Here is a 20,581-nt window from a genome sequence, read left to right as displayed (position 1 = left end):
AAAGTGAACATTGATAAAGGGCTCAAGCCCGAAACTTCGGTCATGTATTTTAACCATTGCTACATAAAGGACACTGTTTGATCCGCTGAGTTTCTCCAGCATTGTGTTTTTTCTTCATTACAAAGTTCCTTGCTACACTACATTAAAAGAGATTAGAAATGTGCATAAAATCCTACATTCTTTAGTTACTAGTGAAAGGACTTTTCTGAATAGAGAAACATTGCTAATTTCCTCCATTGGAAATAACACATTTTCAATATAATTAGTAGGAAATGTGTGATAATGTTAATTATAAAAAGACTCACCTTGTATAATTCTATCACTTCAGATGCATCTGAATCTAATTCTGTTATTTTTAAATGTAATTTCTTTTTTCCTTTTGTGTTAACATTTGTAAAACAGATTTACTCATTTACATTTTGCACACTGAAGTTTTCAATTTTACATTGTATCCTGAAGCTTTTGACTTCATGTTTAAACATTGTGTTAATAATTAATTCCTTAGCTTCTGCCTTCATGCGTTGTAGTGAAGGGTATACTGATAAAGGCTACAAAGAGAATGATTCCTGGAATTGTCACAAGGCTAGATAAGTAGACTGGAAGAAAGAGTGGTGATCTCATTGAAATGTACAAAATTCTCAGAGGCTTGACAGAACAAATGCAAAGTTGGTCTTTCCTTTGGCTACAGTGCCTAGAACCAGGAGTTATAGTCTCATAATAATTTGGAGATCATTCATGGAAGCTATGAAGAGAAATTTCTGCACACAAGAGTTTGGGGGTTTTTTGTGCAATTCTCTACCCGAGGCAGAGTATTTCCAAGTCAAAGATGCTTTTTTTGGAGCTATTAGGATTACTGCAATACAATTTTATGCACCAATTATACCTTACACTGCAAAAATTACAGTTTAAGATCTGAAATTCCGGATTTATGTTTTAGGTGTGGTGTAGAGGTGGGAACATTTATACAATCAACCTGGCTATGTGTGAAAGTAAGATCCTTTAGGTATGATTTGGCAGAAATTTTGACAAAAATTATAGAAGATGATTTTCCATTGGAACCAGAACTGTATTTATTGAGCAATCTTACAGTTATTGGCTCAAAACTATTGTACTAGTGGTAGCCAGGAAATGTATAGCTGTAACATGGAAGTCCAACTCCCCCTTATTACTCACTGGAATATGGAAATCCAAAGTTGTGCCCACCTGGAAAAGATAACGTAATCTGAGAAAGAAATGTGATGTGCTTGTTAAAATATGGCAACCTTATTTGAATCATACTGGCTTAAGGATATAATTAACTTCCCTGAGAAGGTTTACAGCGTGGAATTCCTGAAGATCAAGATGTAGACTAATTAATGATGGCAGGTTCAAACACCCCTTTTTTTTGGACAATTTTTTTAATATTAGAAGTTGGGGGGGGGTAGGTGAGATTTGGGCAATTGAATGAGACTCCATAGTTTAAAAATACTATTTATTATAACGTATGTAATAATGTTCTATATGAGGCTTGAAAAATTAAAATATAAAAAGAGATAGGATAACTGCAGAAAAGTGGCACCAAGATCAGCCAATGCAGGATGAGGCAAGAGAGTCTGAAGGACTTGCTCCTGCTTCATGTTCTCATGCTCTTATTTTCTTACGTTAACATACAATGAATGCAGCGGTTTTCTCAATTCAGTGAAGAAAACTGTTCCTACAAGATCACAAGAAAACAGAAGAAGGAGTAATAGAGGAGAAAAAATGATAAAAGGCATTGATTATGTGGATGGCCAGAGGCTTTTACCCAGAGCTGAAATGGCTAACTCAAGGGGCATAGTTTTAACCATTTGGAATCTGACCATTTTTAACCTTTCATGGTATATACTTTTGACTAGGTCCATGGGTTAACTACCAATATGAACCAGCTGGTGGTTGGGTATAAAACCAGTCCCATAAACAGGGACAAGGAGTATATGCACTATTAGGTCAGCAAAATGCAGGGTTATGCAGTGGTTCTCAACTTTTTTCTGTCCACTCATACCACTCATACTCCCTATTCCATAGATGCTCTGTGATTAATAAAGGATTGCTTTAGGTAGTATGTGGGTAGAAAGAAAAAGTTTGAAAACCAGTGTTTTAATCCTACCTAATTGACTCTTATGTGCACGGTTTCATAACTCCAAAGGAAATGGGCCAATGACAATTTTTCTCAAGCAAAATATTTCAGTAACAATTGGGTCTAGAGCAAGGATTCTCACCCTTCCTTTTCCACTCATATACCACTTTAAGCAATCCCTTAACTAATCACAGAACACTGGTGGCATAGGGATTACTTGAAGTGGTAAGACAAAGGTTGAAAACCACTGTGAGTAGGGAAATTCTGGGCAGAATTTCTCAGGTCAGCACAACACTGTGGGCTGAAGGACCTGTACTATGCAAAATATCTTTGTTCTTTATAAGCCTGCCATCATTCATTATTCTCATAGTTAATTTATACTGGCCACAACTACTCTTCTGTCCCACTTCTTATAACCCTCATTTCCTGTATCTTTCCAATATTTATCTACCCTCTTAAATATTTCCAAATGTCTTGCCTCCATCACTCTCCAAGGTAGAATATTTCAGAGATTCACTACCTCTAATAGAAGACATTTCTAAGCATCTTGGTCTTAAATGGGCTCCTTATCTTATAATGACGTTCCCTTGTTCATGACTCTCCCACAAGTGAAAACACATTAACATCTGACCTGCCAAGACCTTTCAGGATCATGTCTTGAATCTTCCAAGCCTCTCTTGACAAGGCAACCCTCTTGAATAAGAAATTAGCTGATTCAATTTTCTTTGGACTGTCTCCAATGGGACTATATTCTTTTGTAGATAAGGGGATCAAAACAGTGCACAACATTTTTGGTATAGCCTAACCAGCATCTTGTAATTATAACAAAACCTTCAAACACTTCATAATAAAGGGCAAGCTGCTATTTGCTGTCTTAACTACTATTCCCTGTCTATTGTGCTTGTGTGAAGAAAAATTGTATGAGTGAAAAGAAAAAGGTTGAGAACCACTGAATTAAAACCACCTTTGAAGATAAATGAATAGAGGCTCTTTCAGTCTTACATTTGCATGCAAAGCCATGCAAAATTAGGGTTGTTAAAAATATTACCTGTACTTCAATTTTTGTGTCAGAGGGTCAGTCATACAGCATGGGAACAGGCACTTTGGCCCGTTACCCACGCCGACCAATATGTCCCATCCAAACTTGTTCTACAAGCCTATGTTTGATCCATATCCTTTAAAACCTATCCTATCCATTTATCTGTCTAAATGTTTCTTAAATGTTGCATTAATACCTGCTTCAACTACCTCAGTGGTTCTTAACCTTTTTCTTTCCACTCACATACCATTTTAAGTATTCCCTATGCCAGGGGTGTTCTGTGATTAGTAAGGGATTGCTTAAGGTGGTATGTGGGTGGGAAGAGAAGGTTGAGAACTACTGCTCTAGACCCAATTTTTACTGAAATATTTTGCTTGAGAAAAATGGTCATTGGCCCATTTTCTTTGGAGTTATGAAACTGTACACATGAGTCAATTAGATACAATTAAAACAGTGGTTTTCAAACATTTTCTTTCACTCGCATACCACTTTAAGCATTCCCTTACTAATCACAGAGCACCTAAGGAATACTTAGAGGTATGTGAGTGGAAAGAAAAAGATTGAGAACCACTGAACTACCAGCTCCAGCAGCTTGTTCCATACACCTACCATCCTCGGGTTATTCCTTGGGTTCCTATCAAATCTCTCCCACCCCACCCCACCCCCTTCACTTTAAACCTATGACCTCTGGTTACCAATTCCCTACTCTGGGCAAAAGACTGCACATTTATCTGATTTGTTACATAGAATATTATCACATAGTACAGGCCATTTGGCACAAGAGGTTGTACCAATCCATATATACCTACCAAAAATAAAACTAAACCCTCCCTACCTCATAACCCTTTATTTTTCTTTCACCCATGTGCCTAAGAGTCTCCTATATCCCTCTTCCATCCATGGCAATGCATCCTGGGCACCCACAATTCTCTATGTTTAAAAAAAAAAATGCTGTTTTTAAAAATGCTCTAAAGGTAACCCTGGAAATTACAGGCTGGTGAGACTGACATCAGTAATAGGTAAATTATTGAAAGGTGCTCTAAGAGATCAGATAAACAATTATTGTCACCGTGGCTTTGTGCATGGTAGGTTATGCTTAACCAATCTTATAGAGTTTTTCCGAGGAGGTTACCAGGAAAGTTGATGAAGGAAAGGATGTGGATGTTGTCTACAAGGACTTTAGTAAGGCCTTTGACAAGGTCCCACATGGGAGGTTAGTCAGGAAGGTTCAGATGCTAGGTGTCCATGGTGAAGTTGTGAACTGAATTCAACAATGGCTGGACGGGAGAAGCTAGAGATTAGGGTGGATGATTGCTTCTCAGACTGGAGGCGTTGACTAGTAGTGTGCTTCAGGTATCGGTGCTGGGACCATTGTTATTTATCATCCAGATCATAGATATAGATGATAATGTGGTAAATAGGATCAGCGTTTTTACAGATGAAACTAAGATTGGAGGCATTGTGGACAGCAAAGGTTTTCAAAGATGCAGAGCGATCTGGGCCAGCTGGAAAAATGGCTGAAAAATGGCAGATTGAATTTAATGCAAGACAAGTGTGAGGTGTTGCATTTTGGAAGGACAAACCAAGAAAGGACATGCACAGTAAATTGGATGGCTCTGAGGAAAGTGGTAGACAGAAGGACCTGGGAATACAGACAGACAATTCCCTGAAAGTGCGTCACAGGTAGATAGGGTTGTAAAGAGAGCTTTTGGCATACTGGCCTTCATAAATCAAAGTATTGAGTATACGAGTTGGGATGTTATAGTAAAGTTGGATAAGACATTGATTGGTGAGGCAAAATTTGGAGTATTGTGTTCAGTTTTTGTTACAAACCAGAGAACATGGTTTAAGAGTGAAAAGGGAAAGGTTTAGGGAGAACGTGAAGGGGAACTTTTTCACAGAGAGAGTGGTAGGAATGTGGAACAAGCTGCCAGCTGAGATGGTGGATGCAGGCTCAATTTTAACATTTAAGAAGAATTTGGACAGGTACATGGATGGGAGAGGTATGGAGGGCTATGGACTGAGTGCAGGTCACTGGGACTAGGCAAAAAAAAGTTCAGCACCGACTAGGAGGGCCAAAGGGCCCCCCGTTTCTGTGCTGTAGTGTTCTATGGTTCTGGCACTCTAATAGCTTTGGACTAACTGTGCCACACGAGTTTTAATTGCTGCGTGACCAGGCATCCTGGGCTTGAGTTGGCTCCCAGCAAAGATGGAACCTGAGGACTGTCACAGGTTCAGTCACTGAGTAATTGATCTTGTAGGCCTCTATTACATCACCTCTCATCCTTCCTAACAGATAAGTCCAAGCTCCGCCAACCTTGCCTCATAGGACACATTTTCCAATCCCGGCAACATCCTGGTAAATCTCCTTTGCACCCTCTCCATAGCTTCTACATATTTCCTGTAAAGAAGTGACCAGAACTGAACACAATATTTTAAGTGTGGCCTCACCAGAAATTTATAGAGCTGAAACATAATCTTATGACTCCTGGACTCAATCCCCCAATTAAAGAAGCCCAGAATACTATAGGCTTCCTTACCTGTCCTATCAATCTGTGTGGCGACTTTAAGAGATCGATGGATTTGGACCCCAAGTTCTCTCAGTTCTTCCACACTGTTAAGTATCCTACCATTAACCATGAATTCCTTACATAATTTTGTACACCTCCCAAGAAAGAGCTCTAGCCTGGCTAACCTCTCCCTATACAGGTCCACAAGTCCTGGCAACATCCTCATAAATCTTATCCAGCTTGGCAACATCTTTCCTGCAGCTTGGTGACCAAAACTGAACACAAAACTCCAAATAGTTTCTCACCAATGTCTTATACAATTGCAACATGACCTCCCAACTTCTCTATTCAATACTCTGACTGATGAAGGCCAATGTGCTGATAACCTTTTTTGACCACTCTATCTACCTGTGACACCACTTTCAAGGTACTATATAACTGTACACCTCGACCCCTCAGCTTTACAACACTTCCCAGCTCCCTTCCATTCACAGTGTAGGTCCTACTCATGTTAGTCATCCAAAGTCCAAAACCCCACATTTTTTTGTATTAAATTCCAAAATAAATTATCTTTATAGTGTAATACCTGTAGCTTAAATGCCTCAGTTATATGTGACACTTTAGTTTTATTTTACCTCCAAGATAGAAAGAATTTACAGCAGGGCATTGTAGCTTCACCCTGCATAATTAAACAAATACAATGGCTACATTTCCATATGAATATTTGTCTAAAATGGACTGTGCTGTGTAATCATGGCTTGGCTTTGTGAATAAAGATTTATGAAGGGGACTTTCCATGTCTGCTTCAGGCTCGCTGGTGGCTGAAGAGGCTGATGCGGGACAGTCATGCCCAGCATCAGTGGCTGCAAGGGAAATTCTGTTCTGGGTTTGGTGCTGCTGTATCATGGTTCTTCCTCCATCTCCTTTTGTCCTCAAGGCCAGCCCTATGTGCATTCCCAAAGGAGGAGATAAACTGGTGAATGGTGTATCGCCAGGCTGCGTGATCGGAGGCTAGAGCAGACCACTGGCAATGATCAATGTGACAAGCACCAAGGAATTTCTTCAGTTCTTGTATGTTCTTGTCATGGTGACCAGTGAAGAGTTCACTGTACAGCACAATCTTGGGTAGGTGATGATCCTCCATCTTAGAGATGTACCCTCCCCAGCATAGCTGTGACTTCATCAGCATGGTCTTAATCCTGGTAACCTCCACCAGTTCAAAGACTTCAGTGTTGGTTACGAAGTCACTCCAGTGGATGTTGAGAATAGTGTAGAGCTCAAGGAGGTGGAGGTGGGGACCTTAGGTGTACCACAACTCAGAACTGTACAGGAGGGTGGTCAGTACCACGGCTCTGAACACACTGATCTTTGTGTCTTTCTTCAGATGCTTGTTGTTCCGATTCTTTTGTATAGCCTGCCGAATGCACTGTTTGCCTTTGCCAGTCTGTTGTCAACCTCTTTATCGATCTTGGCATCTGACGAGATGATGCACCCCAGGAGGCTGAACTGGTGAATTGTTTTCAAGTCAGTCTTGCTGATGGTTATACGGGGAGGGTGGTTCTCTTCCTGAGGTCCGTGCTGATGGAGAACTTCTGTCTTCTTCAAGCTGACTTCTAGTTCAAAGAACTCAGCAGCCTTCGCAAAACAGGATATTATACGCCGCAAGGCTGTCTCTGTATAGGGCAGCAACACTGGCAAAGAGTAGCTCTCGAATGAGTTGCTCCATTGTCTTGGTGTGGGATTGTAGTTGCCTCAGATTGAACAGGCTGCCATCGGTGCTGTATTGGAAGTAGATACCAATACTGTGCAGTGTATATACATGAAAACGAGCCACAATTTAATAGAATTTTGACTTATATTCCTAACATTTTCACCTTCATTTCATTTCTTGAAATGATTAGGTGAAGTAAATGTGATGGGAAGAGACAAGTGGTTCACAAACATAAGCTGAATAGCTGGAGGCACACAGGAGACTATAGATGCTGGAAATTAGATCAATAAACAATTTGCTGAAAGAAATGATTGGGTTGAGCTACATCAGTTGAAGGGAAAAAAAAGAGTGGTCCATGTTTTGGGCCTGAAACCCTCATGGAGATTTGATGAAACATTCCAGTTGGAAACATTGACTATTCTTTTACTTCCACTGATGCTTCTCAACCCGCTAAGTTATTTGGCAGATTGTCTGTTGTAAGCTGAATAGCTGTTGGACATGGGTCAATAATAAGAGGGGCTTCATTGTGACCTATGGAGAGAGGAGAGAGAAACCAAAGACGGAGAGTTCAACTTCAGAGCTTAGGTAAGGGAAAGTCGGTGACGGTGATGTTTATCACTATGGGCAATAATTTTAATCAATTTAACCATGTAGAAAATCTCTGCACAGAGCTTTCCACAAATAGGATTAAGATAATGTCCAGATAAATTACTTTGGTACTTTGCAATTAAGCAGTCATCAGCACACAGAGCTAGCTTTACATGTAATAAATGCCCTTTTCATACTTTCACCAAGAAAGAAATCAATGCTTTCAAGGGAATGGTATAAGTACATTTTGTAAAAACAGGAAATAAATGAGAATGATTAAGTGGCATCACATTCATTAATCATATCCCTTGTTGCACTAATCAGAGACTACTCCAACACCACAAAGGCTATCTGCACCATGGCTAAATCATTTTTTTTTTTTTTTTGCACACTATTAACTGAATATTTATAATTCACATTATTTACTTTAATTCAATTACGTATAATATTGTAATTTTTTTTATCTGTGTAATTTTCTTTTTACCATGTACCTGTTCAGCTGCAGTAAGTAATAATTTTGGTACATATGCAAGGGCACAATGTATATAACAAATATCATTATCGAACTACAAATTTGGTTCATGAGTACTTAGACATACCTGGAACTGTTGTCCTGTGCATAGAATTAGATATTCATATGGTACCTTTGTGCCTCCAGTTACAATGACATGTTTGGCAGCTCTGTCAATACCAATCATCTTACCAACCACCATATTAACCCAAGATTGCAATGACATTAGTGTATAATCATCATGTTCGTAGCTGTGACTGCAGAGGGAAAAAAATGTTTTTCATTGACTATTTCATTTTCAAAAATTAATTAAGCATATTGTCATTATGCATTTAATTAATCATGACAACAAGTCCATAGTTTAAACTGTGATGGATTATATAATATTTTATATTGTAAATAGATATGTTTTTGTTTTTGAAGGAGATGGATTGTGGGAGTAGTGTAGGTTACAAACAAACACAAACACTTCACAAAACAGATCTTATTTAAAATTCAAGAGCTTTGCTGAAAGTGAGTCATGCAGGCACCAGGAGCCTTTACAAAGACAATAAAACAAGGAGAGTGCTTTGCTAAAGAATTTCAAAACCAGGTGTAAATGGAAGCACTGCAATCTCCAGATAGTTCGATAGATAGTCAAAAACCAGCAAGTAATTCTTTCAATTCATGTGGAGCAGATCAGTTCCAACTTTCTGCTGGTATGTCAGTTATGATCATGGGTTCCTTTGTTTGCTTTGTGTGGTGTTTAAAACAGGTCTCACAGCTTGAAACCATTCTGTGAAATATCAGCATTCATCCCTGGCCAATAAACAGAAGTTCTGGCCCTCCTCTTGCATTTTTCCATTCCAAGGTGCCCCTTGTGCACCCTTTTCAGCACCTCTTGTTGCAGTGATGGGGAATAACAATACTGCTCTGTCTGAGTAGAAGCCCATTGACAACAGTAAGCTCAGTTCTGATGTTGTAGTATGGGTGACATTGACCTTTAGGCCAACCTTCATTCAGATTCCTTTTTCTGTTTCAGCTGCAATCTGCTTGTAATTTTCTTTTTACAATGTACCTGTTGAGCTGTAGTAAGTAATAATTTTGGTGCATATGCAAGGGCACAATGTATATAACAAATATCATTATCGAACTACAAATTTGGTTCACGGGTACTTAGACATACCTGGAACTGTCAGATACAGGAAGTGATTCAGTGATCAGATTCACATGGAGATTCGTATCTGTCTCTGTGGAACTCTCATTGTGTGCTTCACTCTGTGTCATTGCCCTGGATAATGACTCAGCTAACACAATAAGTTTCCCTGGTGTGTACACCAATTCGAGTCATAACGTTGTAGCTTCATCATCAGTCTTTGGATTCTCAGCAGCATTTCACTGAGATTTTTCTCGATGATTGCTATTAATGGCTTGTGGTCTGTCTCTGCCATGAATGTTGGTAGACCATACACATAACTGTGGAAGTTTTCAAGTCCATTCACCAGACCTAGACACTCTTTCTTGATTTGTGCATATCGACATTGAGATGTGGTCATTGTCCGTGATGCGTATGCTACTGGCCTCCAAACTTCTCCCATAGCCTGAAGTAGTACGGCAACTATTCCATCTTTTGAAACATCCGTAGGTAAGTTCATTCTTCTGGATGCATCAAAGAACATCAAAAGTAATTGTTCAGTCATTAAAATAGTCTTCAGCCATCCCATTCTTCCTCATTGTTGGCTGTCCACTTGAATTCATATTTGTCCTGTCACAACTTCCTTGGGTACATTGGTTTGGAAGACAGGTTTGGTATGAATTTACCAATGAAATCAATCATTCCCAGCACTCACAATATGCCTTTTTTTGTCATTGGGTCTGGGCATTTCTAAAATTGCTTTCACTTTGCTCTTGTCTGGCTCCACTCCTGCCTTTGACAGTTTATCTCCCAGAAAGGTGATCTCCTTCACACCAAACTGACATTTTCTCTGTTTAATCTTAATACATAATTCTGGATGCATTGTAGCACTTTGATGAGCCTCTTAATGTGTTGTTCTTGTATGAATCTGTGTACACACTTATGATGTGCTCCATTGTCCTGTGGAACATGTCTGGAGCTGAGTAAATTCCACAAGGCATCCTCAGACAGGACCATTAGCCAAACAGGGTATTAAATGTACAGTATTTTGTGCTATCATCGTGCAGTTTTACTTTTCAGAAGCCCTAGGATGCATCCCAATTAGGTGAAAAACTTTGCACCAGCCATCTCATTTGTAATTTCATCCCTGGTTGGAATCTGATAATGTTCTCTCTTTATATTGGCACTCATGTCTTTTGGGTCCATGCACACACATAAGACATCATTTTTTTAATACACACCATTGAATTCACCCATTCTGTAGGCTCCTCCATTTTCTATATAACCCCTAGTCAAAATCCTGCTTGAGCCTTTCTTTGAGAGGCACAGGAACCACCTCAGGGCATGCACTACTGGCTGTGGGTACTCCTTTAACTGTATCTTATAGGTGAATGGTAGATCTCCAAACCCCTTGAAGGTGTCTGGAAATTGATTCAGTATTTCCTCTACGCTGTTTCATGCATTGTCGCTGTTAATGTGGTACAACCTCTTGAATAGGATTCGTTTTTCACATGCTTTGTTCCAAGCAGTGATTCACATCCATCTGGGTCTACTGCGAACCTGAGGTAGTGCTCTTTATCTTTAACTTTCACCTTAAATTTACATGTACCTTTTGTGTTGATATCTGTCCATTGTAGGCTTTGAGCTGTACAGGATTTGCAGTGATGTATGGCTTTATCATCATTGCTTTGATGTCACGTTCACAGCTGTGTCCAGCTTAAAAGGAATATTTGTTCCATTTGTATGTAATGATACCTGCTTGACTCTGTTCATGTTTGGCCAATGTGTCTGTTGGTTTAGAATCTTTCTGCACTACCGTGCCCAGAAAGTGTGTATCAATGAGAGCAGCTTCTTCTGTAGTGTATATAGTTTCACTTCTATTTTGTTTCCTTTTGTAAAAACATTGCTTTTTATAATGATTCTGCCCTTTGCACTTATTAGACTTTTCTATGGGATCGGCATCATTTTGGTGCAAGTTGAGTGCCTCATCATTTGCACTTGAATGTCTCTCCATCTTTTTGTTGTTTCCTATATCTCGTTTTTTTATCTGTGTGTGGACACACACTGTGGCTATGGCTGTGCCCTCATTTTCACTGGTTTTTGTATTCGCATCAAACTTTTTCACGTGCTGCAGAGCTGGTGTAGCGTATATTCACAGTTCCAGCTAAAGTAAGCTCTGTCTCTTGCAGCAACCTCTATCTCACTTTATCACTAACACTCTATCAGTACAGTCTACATGGACTTTAATAATGCCTTTGATAGGGTCCCACATGGGAGATTAGTCAGGAAGCTTCAGATAATAGGTATTCATGGTGGAGTAATGAACTGGATTTGACAATTGCTGGACAGGAGAAGCCAGAGAGGAGTGGTGGATGATTGCTTCTCAAATTGGAAGATTTGAATAGTGGTGTGCCTCAAGGGTCGGTGCTGGGACAATTGTTGTTTATCATCCAGATAATAATGTAGTAAATAGGATTAGCAAGTTTGTGGATGACACTAAGATTGGAGGTGCTAAGGACAGTGAAGAAGGTTTTTCAAAGTTTGCAGATGGATCTGGACCAGCTGGAAAAATGGGTTGAAAATTTGTTTTCCAATGTGGGGTGGGGGGGGGGGTGGGTATGAGCAGTGGGTGGTATTCGCGTTGCTGGTTGCATGAGTTTGGGGAGGCGAGGAGGTGTTTCAACAGTTGGTCATTATGGACCATGAGGGAGGGGTGGGGTCCGTCATAGTTCCATCAGAACACTTAAGATGGCACTGGAAGTCATGAGCAATTAAAATTCTTGTATTTGGTGCCACGCACAGTTAGTGTTACTGTGCAGCTCCCTTGGATTTCAGTTGAATGGGACTTGGAGGCCAAAAAGATTTTTACAATGGAGTGCTGTACATTACCTGGGTGTATGAAGCTTTTGGTGCTTCCAGTGTCGAACAAGCAGTTTGTAATGTGGCCATTTACCTCAATGTCCATAGTGGACCTTGCTAATTGATGTGGGCTTCTCTGGTCCAGAGCAATGGATGCCAGTATCAGTTCACAGTCTGTTACTGTTATGTGTATGTTACTATTACTGTATGTGTGCATTGGTGATCTCCAAGATGTCCACCCTGAAGATGGCTGCCCTCATGGTTCGCACGCAGATGCTGCTGGTATTGAAGCCGGAAGTGATGTGTCCTCGCTGAGCTGTTCTCTGTGACCAGAAGTGACATGGTCCAAGATGGCCATGGCCACTGGTCGCATGCAGCACTGCAAGGGGAAGGTCTGGACCTACATAGCCTTGCATAGTGTCTTTTTCTTCTGGCAGGACGGTTCTTCCGCAGGTGCTTTGCCTGGCCACAGTAATAGCACTTCAGGTGCTCGGAGATAGCGGCTGCTCTTTGGAACCCATGTCCCAAGTTGGCAGCGCCTGAGCTCCCCATGTGGAGGCCGCTCTGGCGGTGGAGTAAGCTTCTGCATTCTGTTGGGCCATCTCTAGTGCTTTGGTGAGATTGACCAAATCTTGCAGGGTCTGATCACTCTTCTCCAAGAGCCTTTGTCTGATATGATCAGACTGGAGACCGACCATACAGGTGTCCCTGATCAGCTCCTCCTGGTAAACAGCTGCCGTAATGTCGGTGCAGCCACAAGCTCTACCCAGCTCATGCAAGGCTCGAATTTATTCGTCAATGGACTCACCGAGTGCTTGTCGACAGCTGCTCAGGAGGCATCTTGCATAGATTACGTTCTTTGGGGCCAGGTACTGCTTTTTCAGGAGCCCCATAGCGGCTGAGTAAGTTTCATAGTCTCTAATCATCTGGAAAACGTGGTGGCTGACCTGTGCAAACAGCAGGTCTCTCTTTTCGACTTCTTCCCAAATATCATGTTGTCTCATAAAGGCATTCAGGCAGTGCAGCCACTGATTGAATTTTACAGAGGCCTCTGGATTCTTGGGGTCTTGGTGATTAAATTGTAGCGCTATCAATTAGACTCGACAGACCAGAAGTCGAGATTAATAGGCTTTAATCGCTATAAACACAGTTATTATCTTACATACTGTTGGCCCGATTCCAAGGCAGTACTGAAGGAGGGGATTGGACGATACCGCCTTTTATTAGAAATCCTGGAGGGGGAGGAGTTACAGTATCAGGGTGGGCCAACCAGTACAATGTCTGTAATAGTGTTCCACCGAAGGATATTGCCAAGATTTGGGGATCTGACCTAGAGGGAGATATTGTGCAGGCTTGGGCTTTATTCTTTGGAGTGCAGGAAGATGAGGGGTGATCTCACACAAAATTATGAAAGGAATAGGTCGAATGAACATAGAGATTATTTTCCCTGACCATATGTTTCAGGTGAAGGGGAAGATTTAACAGGAATCTGAGGGGTAACTTTTTTAAACAAAGGATGGTGTGTGTATTGATGGGGACACTGGAGGAGGTGATTGAGGCAGGCACTATTGCAATGTTTAAGAAAAAATTGGACAGTTACGTGGAGATTGTGGGTTTATAGGGATATAGATCAAACACAGGAGATACTAGTATGGATGGGGCTTTTTGGTTAGCATGAGCAAGTTGGGCCAAAGGGCCTGTTCTGCACTCTATGACTCCACTGAAACAACAGGCAAAATACCATTGTAAAGTCTGACTCATAGCCATTTGACAAGAGATAGCTGTGCTATTTACTGAGCTAAATTGCTGTTTATGATAATCAAAATTATACTTGCGCCAATGGACACCAGGGAAGGGATAAAATTTCTGTGGTAAGGATGTAAAACAAATTAGAATATATTTTTTGTTCTTATTTTGTTAAATATTTCTACCTAATGAAATTCCAAATAATATTTTCAACAAGAACTTCTCATTGCCTAAATGTAATTTTTGGCGCTATTTCTTAATAATTTGTGCAATTTGTTATCCTCCTCTAAATTAGTACTTGAAATAAAATATGAGCAAAACCTATTGGATAATTATTTTCATTGGTGAACGTACCTCCTGGCTTGAAATCTTCTACATGAGGTACTTGAATGAGATTCAGGAATGGCACATGTTGAAATCAATGTAATGTTATTGAAGCGCAGGTGTGGGCTGAAACAATACATCAGATAGAAGAATGTTAGAAAAAGGAGCAGGAATCAAGTACCTGCCTCGTCGAGCCTGCTCCACCATTCAATAAGATCATACCTGATCTAGACAAGGACTCAGTTCCACTTACCTACCTGATGCCCATAACCCTAATTCCACTATTATTCCCAAATCCAACTATGTCTTAAATACATTCAATGAGGCAGCCTCTACTGCTTCCTTGGGCAAAGAATTCCACAGATTTATTCCCTCTGGGAGTACCAGTCCTTCCTTATCTGTGTCTTAAATATAATCCCCTGAATCTTGAGGTAATAAATCGAGTCTGACCTGCCAACATCCCTGGTTCTATGTTATCTATTGCTTCTATTATTTCATGTTTCTATAAGATCCTCCCTCATCCTTTGAAACTCCAAAGAGTGTACACCTAGGCTCTTTCCTCATAAAGTACCCACACATTTCTGGAATCAACCTGATGAATGTCCTATGCACCAAATCCAAAGCCTGCATATTCTTCCAAGGAAGGAGACCAGGATTGCACACAATACTCCAGGTGGAGCTTCACCAGACCCTGTTCAATTGCAGCAGAATCTCCTATTTCTTAAACTCAGTCTTTCCAACAATGAAGCTCAATATCCTATTCATCTTCTTGATTACCTGCTGCAACTAGAAACTAAATTTATGAAATTCCGTATAAGCACTCCTAGGTCTCTCTGCACAAAATCACACTCCTATCATTTACCATTTAAATATTAGTTCAATTTACTATCTTTCTCTCCAAAGTGGATGACATGACATTTACTGACATTGAACTCCATCTGCCACACCCTTGACCACTCACTTAACCTAACTCTATCTCTCTGCCAACTCTACACAATTTGCTTTTCTACTCAATTAAGTGATTTATATATGAGAAACAAATTAATTAAGCAAGTCAGCAGAAATCAACATTGAAATAAAGAGGGTGATTGGGAGAGGAACCTGCATATGCTATATATCCATACCAACATGAAATATAGCAAAACACCCAGGACAATAATTTGGTCTTCATACAAAACTGGGGCTGCTACCCCCTATAAGTGTGCCCTCTTCCCCCTATAAATGCATAATTCAATGGACCACATAATGGAATCCAAACTTCAACACAAATTTGATTGTGATATCTTTGAGGTAAGTATCCTTTCCAGAAAGGCAAATTGTGGCTTGTGAATCTTTTTATGTGTCGGTCCAGCCATAGTCAAGAAAAAAAGCACTGCTAAGCCTTTTGGAAACTTGAGGAGAAATGTGGTGATTTTTGCCTCAATGTCAGAGCTATATGCAAAATTACTTGGAACGCTCTCAGGTAGATTAGTAATGTGATAAAAGCATTGGAGGGGACGGATGGCGAACCTATAAATTAAAACATTACTAATCTGTCAGGAACAGGTTAGCAGGCATTGAATGCTGGCATGTTTAGCTAACATTGCTGGTTATGATCTTCTAAAATTTACTAGATTCTAAAAAGTCCCAGAAATCTGGAATAATGCAAATATAATTCATGATAAGAGGGAGATAGAAAGTAGGAAACTATAAGACAACTAGCTTAATATCTGTCATGAAAATACAAGAATACATTGTTAGAGAAATAATAGCAAGACATTTAAAAGCTCATTATACGTTTAAGCAAAGCCAACAGATTTTATGAAAGGAAAGTTGTGCTTGACAGTCTTATTAGATATTAGTAAAGAGTTAACAGGGTGAATCAGAGTATATGTGGATATACCATATTTGGATTTCCTGTCCCCTTTACTCTCTTGTAGGTACGGAGGTTGCCCCCTGCAGTAGGCTGGCAGTACACTCCTACAGGTACAGAGGTTGCTCCCTGCAGAAGGCTGGTGGTGTACCACCACATTCACCCCCTTCTTTAAAATTTGTCCCGGGGTGGGGGGGTCGTAAAAATGAATCATACCCACTATACAAAATACACTATTTACAGATTGAGACGATCAGCCAGCCACCAGAGACTCTGTGACCGTCGTAGGACTGGCTCCTGGTCGTCGGTCAGAGGGGAAGTGGGGGGGTGCTGGTGGCAGGGGTCTGAATGACTGGTGTGGTGCCACACAGAGGAGTGGCCAAGGGAGCCAGGGTCGACATGTGAGAGTCGTATTGGATAGGTAGGGGGGCAGGTTCATCCCCCACACCTGAAGAGGACCCCTGTTGATCAAGGAGGTCCTGAGCACCCCATAGCTGCGGGGATGTATGCCCAGTAGGCATAATCCTGGGCTGAAGGATGCAGTTGAATGGTGGGTGCTCCTGCTGGTGCCAGGTCTCTGTTTGAGACTGTGTCCTCCCTGCTACTGCCAAACCTGCAGGAGAAAAACCTGCTTGACCAGGGGTTTGGCCTTATGTGCCCGTACGTGCTTACGCAGGAGCACCTGTTCCAGGGATGTGAGCCATGGTGGGAGGGACATTCCAGTCGCTGACTTCCTGGGGACTTGCACGTCCATAATAGAGCGCCCGAGGTCATGAGGGATGTCCCTGGTCAGAGTGGTGACAGCCAGGACCATCTTGGGGTTGGAGTTGTCGCTCTCCGGCTGTGTGCAGCGATTTATGGTGCCCAGAGGAGAGGGGAGCATTGGTGGGGCACCCTGGTCATCGCCCGTGTTGACCAAGTTGTTCCTGTCGTCATCGGGGGCCCTCCATGTTGGCCTCTGCCCAGCCCAAGATGGCGGCGCCACACAGGGGCCTGCAGCATGGCTGGCCTCCTTCACCAGATGTGTTCATCGTGCTGGGGGAGGTGACATTGTGGTTGCTGGTGGAAATGATGCCAATGTAGTTTTCGGCGAGCGGTGCTGGCGAGGGAGGGGGCTGGTCCAGGTGCACAAGGTACACGCTGCGATCGTCACTGGTGGGGCTAGATGCTGCACCATCGGGGAAGGTGGAAGTTGTAGCAGGGACAATGGTGCCACCCGGCACGCGCACATGGAGGGGTCCATGGTGGAGGTGGGGAGGACATAGAGGGCCGCTGAGCTGTCGGCTGGTTTTGAGAGGCACACTTTAGCAAAGTGGCCTTTATTGCCACATCGGGAACAGTACTGGTTCCTGACTGGGCAGTTTTGGCATGATCGTCAGTCTGATCCACACCAGGACCCACAGTACTTACAGGAGCGCCGGATGCCCGCCGCAGCGATGTTCTCCTCCCCAGTTCGGTCTAGGGCTGGTGAGGTGGGCATGAGGGAGCCTGGATTCGAAGGCTTTGATGTGCAGGGCTGCAGCTTCCAGGGTTCAGACCACTTCCATAGTCTTGGACAGAGTGTAGATACTATCTTCCAGCAGTTTCTGCTGGATGGCCCTCGAGCATAGCGCTCGGACAAAGGTGTCCCGGATCAGCCTCTTGATCTCCTCTGCACCTACCCCGGGTTCAGCCAGACACGGTCGGGCCAATTCTCGCTGGTGTCCCAGGTAAGACTCAGCCACCTCCCCGGGTTGCAGGGCTCGGGTATTAAGGAGGTACCTTGCAAAGACTGCATTCATGGGGGTCTTGTACAAGGTCTCAAGAGTGTCCATTGTCCGGAAGGCGTGGAGACCCAGCTTTGACCCAAGTAGGACCAGCCTCTTCCGATCTGAGTCCAGGATGCCGCCTACGTGTGCCTCGGTGATTGCTTTGACCGTGAGCCGCCAGATCTTGAAGCGTGTCTGAGCTTTCGGGTGGCGTGGGTCGACTTTGAGGCTCCCTGCACTCAGGAGGATTTCCATGGCAGCCGTGGGAAAAAAAAAATACTTTGTGGATTAAATTGTGGTGCACTGTTAGACAGAATCAGACACACACAAGGTAAAGACTGTACAACAGGCTTTAATCCACAAAGACCTTCATGGAGCCTGGCTGGTTGTAGCTACAGTAATTCTGAGAGACTTCGGAGGCTGGCGCAGGCTTATATCCCAGAGGGTGATTGACACCCAACCAGGTGGGGCTTGATCCATTCAGGTCGACTGATTGACAGCCAGCTAGATGTAGTCCTGTCCCCTTTACTCTCTTGCAGGTACAAAGGTTGCCCTCTGCAGTAGGCCGGTAGTGTACCACCACAGTCCCTTTATTTCAGGGCACCATATTGCTTAGGACATTTGGCTTCACAGGTGTTTGTTTAATTGCTTCATTGATGCAGGTATAAGAAATCTAGGCTTCCTTCTAAGCTTTTGATCACCTTTGGAAACTGTTGTCATTTTTCAACATGAAGATCAGAGTTGTACCAATGAAAGTCAAAGAAGCAATTATGAGGCTGAAAAACAAGAATAAAACAATATGGGACATTACACAAACCTTAGGATTACCAAAATCAACAGTTTTGAACATCAATAAGAAGAAAGAGGGTACTGGTGAGCTCAGTAATTGCAAAAGGACTTGTATTCCAAAGAAGACCTCCACTGTTGATAGTGAGGTCATAATGAAGAAAAATCCCCAAACCTATGCCCAACAGGTCAGAAACACTCAGTGACTATCTACAGAAGATTTCATGAGCAGAAATACAGAGGCTCCACTGCAAGATACAAACCACTAATTAGCCACAGAAAAGATGGCCAGATTTCAGTTTACCAAGAAGTATTTAAAAGACCCTACAAAATTCTGGAAAAATGTTTTGTGGACAGAGGAGACCAGGATTAACCTGTATCAGAGTGATGGCAAAAGCAAAGTGTGGAAACATAAAGGATCTGCCCAAGATCCAAAGCATACCACCTTCGCCATGGTTTGCATTTTGCAGAGTAGCCTCTGTATTTCTGTTCATGAAGTCTTCTGCAGACAGAAGTCCACACCTGCATCCTGAAGAGTGTTTCTGATCTGTCGGACATACGTTTGGGGATTTTTCTTCATTATGATGAGCATTCCTCTGTCATCATCAGTGGAGGGCTTCCCTAGAATACCAGTCCCTTTGCGATTACTGAGTTCATCTGTATGCTCTTTCTTCTTAATTATGTTCAAAACTATTGAAATCCTAAGGTTTGAACGATGTCTATTACTGTTCTATTCCTGTTTTTCAGATTCATAATGATTTATTTGACCTTCTTTGGCACAACTCTAATCTTCGTGTTGAAAAACGGCAACAAAAGACACCAAAGGAGATCAAAAGCTCAGAAGCAAGCCTAGCTCTCTTATTACCTGCAGCAATGAAGCAATTAAACATTCCTGTGTAATCACAAACACCTGTGAAGCCAAATGCCCCAAACATATGGTGCCCTGAAATGAGGGGACTATGTATAAAAAGTGCTGTAATGGTCAAACCAAAACATATACAAATAACCTTGAATTAAATCTGGAGTGTGCGCTTTAATTACATGTGAATGGTTTGATTACAAATTTAAAACTGTGGAGCACTGGGGCAAATAGTATTTGTTCCAAATATTATGGAAGGTACTCTATTAACAGAGAAGAAAGGATCAAGTATATCGTAGCCAAATTTGCTGATGGCATACAAACAGTTGGGGAAGCAAGTGGTGAGGAAGACACAAACTGTTTGCAAATGGATACAAATAGGATAAATGAAGTTTGTCACTATAGTAATCCATGGTAAATGAAAGGAGCTCACTATGGCAGAAAGAATGGAAATACAGAATATTGTTAAAATAGACAAGTAGTGAAAGTTCAGCATCAATGTGTTCCTGAGAAAGTGAAAGGTAGGGAAGGCAAGTGAAAGGAATCCATGTATTCCAAGTGATATCAAGGACAAATATCACAGAACAGAGCACAGCAAACAGATGTATCCCTTCAGGAGCAGATAATGTGTAGAAGGTACTAAAATTGGCTGACAAGATTGAGAGCAAGAGAATAAACAGGAAGAGAGAAGGGCTCAGAAGGGACCAAAAGAGCAATCTGTGGGTGGAGCCAAAGGTTATGGGTGAGATCTGATGAATACTTCTCATCTACATTGATAAGGAGAAAAGTATTGTGATTGCAGACCACAAAATGGATATTAACAAAGATGGATTAGATTA

General features: G+C 41.8%; 1 protein-coding gene across 6 annotated transcripts in view; it reads right to left on the bottom strand.

Moving 5' to 3' along the window:
* cfap61 (cilia and flagella associated protein 61) overlaps window positions 1-20,581 on the bottom strand; it is a 203,022-nt gene that overhangs the window by 78,073 nt on the left and 104,368 nt on the right. For 5 of the 6 annotated variants that reach the window (XM_069932361.1, XM_069932358.1, XM_069932357.1 and 2 more), the window contains 2 exons: window positions 14,528-14,623; window positions 8,543-8,711 (listed from right to left, as the gene is read on the bottom strand). The exons of the other annotated variant lie outside the window; for it this stretch is intronic. In XM_069932361.1, coding sequence (XP_069788462.1) covers window positions 8,543-8,711; window positions 14,528-14,623 — 265 coding nt within the window. The remainder of the gene's footprint in view (window positions 1-8,542; window positions 8,712-14,527; window positions 14,624-20,581) is intronic. 6 annotated transcript variants of the gene reach the window in all.

This window comes from Narcine bancroftii, chromosome 4 (assembly GCF_036971445.1).
Source record: "Narcine bancroftii isolate sNarBan1 chromosome 4, sNarBan1.hap1, whole genome shotgun sequence".
Classification (NCBI taxonomy): domain Eukaryota; kingdom Metazoa; phylum Chordata; class Chondrichthyes; order Torpediniformes; family Narcinidae; genus Narcine; species Narcine bancroftii.
Note: the sequence above shows the minus strand (reverse complement) of the source record. Positions and strands in the feature narration are given on the sequence as shown.